This window comes from Eretmochelys imbricata, chromosome 13, assembly GCF_965152235.1.
Source record: "Eretmochelys imbricata isolate rEreImb1 chromosome 13, rEreImb1.hap1, whole genome shotgun sequence".
Taxonomy (NCBI): domain Eukaryota; kingdom Metazoa; phylum Chordata; order Testudines; family Cheloniidae; genus Eretmochelys; species Eretmochelys imbricata.
Window position 1 is genome coordinate 36,669,996 of NC_135584.1, and position 9,838 is coordinate 36,679,833.

At 41.2% G+C, this 9,838-nt stretch overlaps 1 protein-coding gene across 1 annotated transcript; it reads left to right on the forward strand.

Annotated features, from left to right (window-relative positions):
• The first annotated feature begins 1,755 nt into the window (after positions 1–1,755).
• On the forward strand, positions 1,756–2,703 carry LOC144273214 (olfactory receptor 11A1-like). The gene has a single exon (XM_077831740.1). It carries the CDS (start codon positions 1,756–1,758, stop codon positions 2,701–2,703), a length of 948 nt encoding a protein of 315 aa, XP_077687866.1.
• Positions 2,704–9,838: the final 7,135 nt, after the last annotated feature.

Sequence of the window (9,838 nt, forward strand, 5' to 3'; positions counted from 1 at the left end):
CTTCATGCTTCAACCACCATTCGAGAGGACATTCATCCATTCTGCTGACAGGTTTTGCTCAGTTATGATCCAAAGCAGTGTGGACCGACGCATGTTCATTTTCATCATCTGAGTCAGATGCCACCAGCAGAAGGTTGATTTTCTTTTTTGATGGTTTGGGTCTGTAGTTTCCACACTGGAATGTTGCTCTTTTAAGACTTCTGAAAGCATGTTCCACACTTTGTCCCTCTCAGATTTTGGAAGGCACTTCAGACTCTTAAACATTGGGTCTAGTGCTGTATCTATCCTTAGAAATCTCACACTGGTACCTGCTTTGCGTTTTGTGAAATCTGCAGAGAAAGTGTTCTTAAACATGTGCTGGGTCATCTTCTGAGACTGCCATAACATGAAATCTGTGGTAGAATGCAGGTAAAATAGAACTGGAGACAAACAATTCTTCCCCAAGGAGTTCAGTCACAAATTTAATTAACACATTATTTTTTTAACGAGTGTCATCAGCATGGAAGTATGTCCTCTGGAATGGTGGCCAAAGCATTAAGGGGTATACAGATGTTTAGCATATCTGGCATGTAAATACCTTGCAACGCCAGCTATAAAAGTCTCATGCAAATGGCTGTTCTCACTTTCTGGTGACATTGTAAATAAGTGGGGAGTATTGTCTCCCATAAATGTAAACAAACTTGTTTGTCTTAGCAATTGGCTGAACAATAAGTAGGACTGAGTGGACTTGTAGGCTCTAAAGTTTTGCATCATTTTGTTTTTGAGTTCAGTTATGTAACAAAAAAATTCTACATTTGTAAGTTGCACATTTACAGTAAAGAGATTGCACTATGCTACTTGTATGAGGTGAATTGAAAAATACTGTTTCTTTTGTTTATCATTTTATAGTGTAAATATTTGGAATAAAAATAATAATAGAAAGTGAGCACTGTACACTTTGTATTCTGTGTTGTCATTGAAATCAATATATTTGAAAATGTAGAAAAACATCCAAAACTTTTAAAACATTTTAACTGGTATTCTATTGTTTAACATTGCGATTAAAACGGCGATTAATCATGATTAATTTTTTTTGAGTTAACTGTGATTAATTGACAGCCCTAGTAGAAAAGTGATAAATTAACAGTTTTGCAGCTATTTGGGTGTGCTGGAGGGGAATTTATATCCTAATACCCTATGCCAGCGGTTCTCAATCTTTCCAGACTACTGTAACACTTTCAAGAGTCTGATTTGTCTTGCATACCCCAAGTTTCACCTCACTAAAAAATACTTGCTTGCAAAATCAGACATAAAAATACAAAAGTGTCACAGCACACTATTTCTGAAAAATTGCTGACTTTCTCATTTTGTTTGTTTGAATCATAGAATCTCAGGGTTGGAAGGGACCTCAGGAGGTCATCTAGTCCAACCCCCTGCTCAAAAGCAGGACCAATCCCCAATTAAATCATCCCAGCCAGGGCTTTGTCAAGCCTGACCTTAAAAACTGCTAAGGAAGGAGATTCTACCACCTCCCTAGGTAACGTATTCCAGTGTTTCACCACCCTCCTAGTGAAAAAGTTTTTCCTAATATCCAACCTAAACCTCCCCCACTGCAACTTGAGACCATTACTCCTTGTCCATGTAGTTTGCACTGACTTCACTAGTTTCTTATTTAGCCTGTTGTAAAGCTAGGCAAATATCTAGATCAATTGCTTTTTCTCAATCACCAGTTACATTACACAGATAATGGCGAAAGTGGAAACCTACACACACCTCATGGAGAAAGGAGAAGGGGGAAATAAAACGTCTGTCACAGAATTCATCCTGATGGGATTTGGGAATCTTCCTGGAATGCAAATTCTTTTCTTCCTGCTGTTTCTAGGGATCTATATAGTCACCATGGCTGCAAACACTCTCATTGTAGCACTAGTTGTGTTTGATCAGCACCTTCACACCCCCATGTACTTCTTCCTGGGAAATTTGTCCTGCTTGGAGATCTGTTGCAACTCAACCATCCTTCCCAGGATGCTGGCCAGTTTCCTGACTGGAGACAGGACCCTTTCTGTTACAGGCTGCATTGTGCAGTTTTATTTGTTTGGTTTCCTAGTGACCACTGAGTGTTATCTGCTAGCTGCGATGTCTTATGATCGATACTTAGCGATATGTAAACCTCTGCACTATGTCACTCGTATGAATGGCAGGTTCTGTATCCAACTAGCAGCTGGATCGTGGCTAAGTTCATTCATAGTTCTTAACATATTAATGTGTTTGGTGTCACAATTAGCCTTCTGTGGCCCTAATGAAATTGATCATTTCTTTTGTGACCTCACCCCAGTGATCAATCTCTCCTGCAGCGACACCAGTCTGGTGACCCTGGCAACCCTCATATTGTCCTCCATAGACACTGTTCCCCCATTTCTGTTGACCCTGACATCCTATGTTTATATCATCTCCACCATCCTGAGAATCCCTTCCACCTCTGGGAGGCAAAAGGCCTTTTCCACCTGCTCCTCCCACCTTATTGTGGTTACAATCTTCTATGGGACCTTAATGATTGTCTACATGTCACCAAACACTGGTGCACTCAGAGCCCCAAACAAAGTGTTTTCTGTCTTCTATACGGTCTTGACACCCCTGATCAATCCTCTCAACTACAGCTTGAGAAACAAAGAGGTCAAGGAGTCCCTGAGGAAATTTCTGCAGAAGTATAGGATGTTCCCATGAATTCAGATAAATTGATTGAAATGGGATTATATCAAATCATTAATCAGAAAGGAACCATCTACATGGTCCAAGTTCTTATCAGTTAAATCATCCTGAGTTTTAGGATGAAGATACAAAGGATTTTTTAAGAGTTGTATTTATTTAGGTAAACAATGGCAGATCCTCAACTGGTGTCAATGTCTAGAGGGACATTCATTTCTACAGTGCAATGCCATTTAAACCAGACAATGATCTTCCTCTAAATATATTTTTAAAAATCTCATCCTGAGCTCAAACTATCTTTGCCTAAATAAAAAATACAGTTCAAGTGCATGATGGGAGATTAAAGCATTCTTTTTTTATTCCCAGTATTGTTTCAGTCTCTACTTCTGGCTGCCCAGGGGTCTTGTTTTGCAAGGAGATACAGGAAGAGTGAGGAAAGTGTATAACCCTAGTGTGAATGGGAGAGATGTTCAAAGGTGGGGTTGGCAGCTCAGCATCCAATCTTTGTTGAAAGTTAGTGGGAGCTGAGCTCCTAAATTTAAGATGTCTTGAAAACTCCAGCCTATATCTTCATAGATTTGTAGACATTAATCATCAGTTAAGTTTGAGGACTTTCAAAGAAGATATAAGAAACAAAGCCAACACCCACTGAAGTCAACAGAATGGTTCCCATTGGTCTCCACAGGTCTAAATCAGGCTATTCATCTTCAGTTCATCATCACCTTTCCAACTGCAAAATAAATATAGAGTAGAAATTTACCAGTTGGCTTGATTATATACTGTTGAGTATTCTGTGATTTTATTTTCTGTTTTCCTCTTGAATTTTTTAAGTACTTGTTCATACATTTTCCAAACACTTCTTAGGTTGTTTGAGCTATAGCTATGAGAACTTCCTAATCTATATTTATTATATTTCCCATTTATTATTTCACTCAGACAAATGTTTTGAATGTCTCCAATGAAACAAAGGTGGGATCTGTTTAATAGAGATGGTAGATAATTTTTTCCCCTATGAAAATGTTCTTTTTCTTTCAGGATTTGTTCAAAAGACTGAAAACCCTCAGTCTGAAAACTGTTGATTTTAAATGGGCTCTAGTTCCGATTATTCATCCACTATGTTTAATATCTTCAGAAATCCACTTTTCCTAAGAAAAACAAACCAGTTAACAAGCGACCAGCTGGTCCAGTCAAAAGATGGTTTCAGAGTAGCAGCCGTGTTAGTCTGTATTCGCAAAAAGAAAAGGAGGACTTGTGGCACCTTAGAGACTAACAAATTTATTTGAGCATAAGCTTTCATGAGCTACAGCTCACTACATCGGATGCATTCAGTGGAAAATACAGTGGCGAGATTTATATACATAGAGAACATGAAACAATGGGTGTTACCATACACACTGTAACCAGAGTGATCACTTAAGGTGAGATATTACCATCAGGAGAGCGGGGGTGGGGGGAACCTTTTGTAGTGATAATCAAGGTGGGCCATTTCCAGCAGTTGACAAGAACGTCTGAGGAACAGTAGGGGTGGAGGGGGGGAACAAACATGGGGAAATAGTTTTACGCTGTGTAATGACCCATCCACTCCCAGTCTCTATTCAAACCTAAGTTAATTGTATCCAGTTTGCAAATTAATTCCAATTCAGCAGTCTCTCCTTGGAGTCTGGTTTTGAAGTTTTCTTATTGAAGAATTGCAACTTTTAGGTCTGTAATCGAGTGACCAAAGAGATTGAATTAAAAGAGGGTGATCTGAATGGAAAATATGTGTTAACTTCAGGGAAACTCCAGCAGGAACCATCCCTCTATTGATGATCAATTATTGAGGAACCCCTCAGACCCTAGGATTTTCTAGGCAGATGTGAGCATGACGTATGCATGGGTATTTTTAGGAATTTTATATGCTTAGATAATCATAACCTTGCTGATAACTTTAGTAAAATGGATAAGGCAGACTAGACATTGTTCTTGTGAATGGCTTATGTTACTTTCCTTGGTCTTTGTGTGTTCTTGGAGACTAGATCTGAGACAAATGACAGAGTTACCTTTCAATGTGAGCTTGAAACTGTAGCCAACAGAGACAGAACCATGGTAATATAATACAAAATTACTTAATAGTAAATTAATGTAATTAACTAAATTCACTTGAAATAAAATAAAAGGCAACAGATCCCACCAGTCAGTGCTCATTTCTTGGGTCCAGAAGCTGCGCTCTACCATCTACCACTGCTCTGTGACTGCTACCAACAACGTTGAATTGATTTGCACTCTGTCCCACAGCAATCTGTCCTCCATGAAATTGTTACATTTCCCTGCTGCTGCGTTTCTTCTTGCGGCTCTCCAAATATTGGAGGATCATGCTGTGATGTTGCACCCTATTATGCTTTATAGAAATATGCTTATGAATGTAAATATGACATAACTGGAATATGTTTTATGCTACATATGCCATGTAACATATCTCTGAAAAGGTTATGATCTACTGGATATATTCATCCCATTTGTATGCATGTATCATTTTTGTATTCAAAATTATGAATATTGGCTGTGTACTTGTTTGATTTTAAGTAGCCTCAGTGAAGTATTTGGTCAGCTTCTTGAAAAAAGACTATTCTCAGTAAGTGCCTAATCAAGAAACACTTAAGCTGACAATAGACTTTGATAGATGCCAGTCCACATCTGAGCTTTCCTGGGAATGTTCCTGTAGAGAACTAAGTCATGCATGGACATGTGACTTGCCCAGATGATTCCAAAACTCCATCTTGTAGAGGGGATTCTACATAGGGGCAGGGAGGGATTTCCACCCGCAAGAGAAAAACTATATAAAGCCCTGGGAGACCCCTCCATTTTGTCTTCTGCTGGCTCAAGAGGTAGCCTCTCCACCCCCAAAGGATACATGAAAGAAACTGGAACAATGCTGGTGCACTCAGAACCATGAGCCCAAAGTTGGTCTAATGCTTAGACCTAGATGTCCGTGATTTCAGCTCTGCAGATTATAACAAGACTCCCAATGGAGTAAAAATTAGCTCTGTTATTACACTATGGAGGAAGAGGGAGTCAAAGTGGTGCTTAGGACCCTCAGAAGGGGCCCACACTACCAGGTACATATACCTACCCCCAGGTTCTCTAAATTCCCTAAACGTTGGAACCCATGTCCTTGCCTAGCAAGTGCTACTTAGTTGAGGGTGAGTCCCTCTGTCATAAAATGCCAAGTACAGTTCTACTGTCCTTGATTCACATAACCAGGATAACAACTTCATTACTCCTTCCCCAAAAACAAAGAGACTGGGGATCCCACAGAAGCCAAACTGACCATTTGGGCAAGCAGTCCATCATGCTAGACAGGGTGGGTGTGCCCATGCAAACGAGATCAGCACCTGAAGTCCTTTTATACAGCTCATCACCTGTCAGGGTAGAGCTCACTCTGACTCTGCTTACACTTGGAATCATTTAAAGCCTATTTTTTCGTATTTAATAAAATAACTTTTTACTTATTAATTAACCCAGATTATGTATTAATACCAGGGGTGTGGGCGGAACAGCTGGGTGGGACAGCTGTACATATCTCTCTATCAGTGTTCTAGAGGGCGAACAATTTATGAGTTTACCCTGTATAAAGCTTATATAGGGTAAACTTATAAATTGTATAAGCTTCATACAGGGTAACATGGATTTATTTGGGGTTTGGACCCCATTGGGAGTTGGATATCTGAGTGCTGGAGACAGGAACACTTCTTAAGCTGTTTTCGGTTAAGCCTGCAGCTTTTGTGGGACGTAGTTCAGACCTGGGTCTGTGTTTGTAGCAGGCTAGTGTGTCTGGCTCAAACCAGGCAGGGCACTGAAGTCCCAAGCTGGCAGGGAAAACAGGCTCAGAGGTAGTCTAAGCACATCAGGTGGCAGTCCCAAAGGGGTTTCTGTGATCCAACCCATCACACGTGCATCCTCTGTTTGCAACAGTCTTGACAACAGTGCAGAGCTGTGCAGTTTCCATGCTTCTGTCAGAGAGAGAGAAGGGTCATGCAAGATTGTTGTATTTTTAAGAAAGGTGCAAAAATGATGGGATATGGAGGGCATTATGGGATGGAGAAATTGCATGGTGGGAAGTCGACTCTTGCTCCCACTCACCCCTGCCTGACTCATTTCTGCCCCATAATGCATTGCCAAAACTTCCCAAAAGACAGTGAGCTGGATGATGGTGAGTTGAACACCAGGATACCTACTCATGGTGTACTGCATTGTGGATTGACACAAGCAATCCTGGTATGTACGCAAGGAGCCAAGCATGCATGCACACAAGTGACATAGTATCTGTAAAGGATTTATGACGAAGTAACTTGCATCAACCAAAGTTTGTAGTGTAAGTTTGTAGTGTAAGTGTAAGTGGTTTGTAGTGTAAGTTTGTAACTTGCATCAACCAAAGTTTGTAGTGTAGACATAGAGCAGGTCTTTTAGAAAAACATCCAATCTTGATTTAAAAATTTCCAGTGATAGAGAATCCATCATGACTTTGGTACATTTTTCCAGTGTTTAATTACCTTCACATCTTTCACTCCCCCAACCACAGTCCTTGGGCATTTCAAACCTCGGTGAGGGCACAAGGCCTTCTAAAAAAAAGCAAGAATCTTCAGTGAGATTAGCACACATAACCTGGGATTTACAAGTGCTGGCCTCCAATGCCTGAGTTTTGAAGACTTTTTAAATGTCTTGAATCTTACACACTGCTCCATTGGGTAAGGCACTGGACAGTGAATCAAGAGATCTGGATTCTGTTTGCTGCTCTGACCTGAAGTGCGGTCTTGGACAAACCATTGTATCTGTCCCTTCCCACTCCCCTTGGTCTATGTCAAGTGCAAGTTTTTGGGACAGGGACAGACACTTCCTCTTTGTGTGTGTAGCACCCATTACAATGGGGCCCCCCATCTCTATTTGAGTCCTTAAGGAGTCACCAACATAAAATAATCACAGCCCTTGTGTTTTTGGTGATTTCTGCTGGGCAATATAAAATCACTCCCCTTTCTATCCCCAAACCCACAACCAAATCCCAACTCAGGGAAAAAGGAATGAATACAGTCTAAAAAATCAAAAATGAAAAATTTCAACCCAAAGCAGAGGGTTTTGTTTTCACACCAAAAAGTAACACGAGACAGAGACTCCATTAAATCTACAAGGGACTTTGCTATGCTTATTGATTTGATGTTGAAGTTACCCAGATTTAATTTTTTTATTAAAGTTAATGTTTAAAATCAAATTTACACAAGTTAAGAGGGAAGGTACTGTACATCTGGGGTCGGGCTTGGGTTATGGGGGATTGCAAGTATCAGTTACAAGGTTCACGAGGTACATACATATCACATAACTCCAGCATAGATCCAGATTGGGGTGTGGGAGTTTTTAAAGTGTCAGTGGATAAATGGGCTTGGGTACGCCACCCATGGCATGTATTAGGAGTACAAGTCAGGACTGGTGTAGAGAATAAGTTCTTGAGTGGAGAATAACTACAGTGATGGGCAGTGATACAAATCCCTCAGATACACACTGAAATCTTTGAACGGTAATAGACAAAAGCTCTCAATCTTTGTGGCCCAGCAGCCAGGGCCGACATATTGGTGCAGGAACCCTGGAAGCTATTTCCATGTATGCCAGTGGCTGTTTCATGACTCTTTGGAAATTGTGTCCATTCTCTGTGCCTCAGTTTCCTCATCACTCAATTGGGTATAAGTATGCTGGCCATACTGTGTTGTGTGCTTTGAGATCCATGGACGGAAAACAGCCTGTTAGAACTAGATATTATTATTAAAGGCATGGAAACTTATTCCCCATTCTCTTGAGTTCTTGACATACACAGAGCACATGGGGAAAAAGGAAAATTTCCTTTGGAATGAGAATGCCGGAGGCGTCAGGTTTGGTGTTACACTGTTTTAACAAAACAGCACGTTGTTAATACTTTCCCTATGAAGGTAATTCTAAGTGATCACCAGCAGGAGGCCCAAAGGAGCTCCCAGCAGCAGAGGTGGATGGGGGAGGCTACTTTCCCCAATAAAGGATGCAAGAATCCAGAGCAGGAGACATTAAGGATTTGTGTCCTGCAGACTGGCACACTGAGCAGCAGGAGAGATACCCATCCCAACAGCAACATGCAGCTATCTCTCCAAGAACTGAAAGGACAAGACTGACTGTGAGGCTAGACCCAGGCACCGTCAATGGAGTGGTTGTTGCTTCATGATGAGGATTAAAGGTGAGTGAGATCAGTCTCAGGGCAAACCCTCAATCTCTTCCTCAGAGGACACTCCTCTTGGTCAGTGTCTTTGCTCACTGGATCTTTGCCTGATAAGGACTTTAGAATGTGATGGTGATTTATTGCTAGAGAAATTGATGAAAGACAAAGGAGATCTGTCTACCACCTCCCCACCCCCATCTCTCTCTCTAATAAGCCATTATGTATCCTTCTAAGCCCTTATATTTATCCCTATATCAAGCCTCTTCTACAGTCTCTCTTTTTATCTCTCCCTCTACCAAACCCCTTTCACATCCCTCTATCTTTTTATTTAGACAACTCTAAATCTCTGTTGAGTCCCTTACACATTTATCTACCTATCTCCTTAAACTTCTGACTGTTCCCATACAAACTCCTCCATCTATCCATCAATCACCTTACACATCCTTCTATCTGTCTGTTTCCCTATCCTGGACATCACTTCAGTTTCTCAAAGACCTTTCTCCTCCTTTCTCCTCAGTTTCTCAACTGTTTCTCAGCTGCCTACCCAGCCCTTCCTGCAGTGCAGATTCCTATGCGCCTGCCCACCCCAGACCTGTGAGATTCTACGTATCTTCTGTTGAGTGTCTTCGGCATGGATTTCAGAGGGAGCAGAGGGCCTGCAGCACTTCCTGGGAGGGTCTGAGCACCACACAAGAAAGGGCTCTACATTTGAAATGTATGGAGACTGGAAATCCTTACAGATTAAGTAGTGGCACCAGTGGGACAAACTTTCTCTGGCCATTTAATGCTCCATCTTAGCTTTCAAGAGGAAGGGTAGTCCAATGGTTAGGGCACTACGTTGTCCTTTGGTTTCTAGACTAGACTTGGGTTCTATTCTCTGCTCTACCACCACCTTCCTGTATAGCCTTGAGCAAGTCACCCCGGGCCAGAATTTTAAAGGTA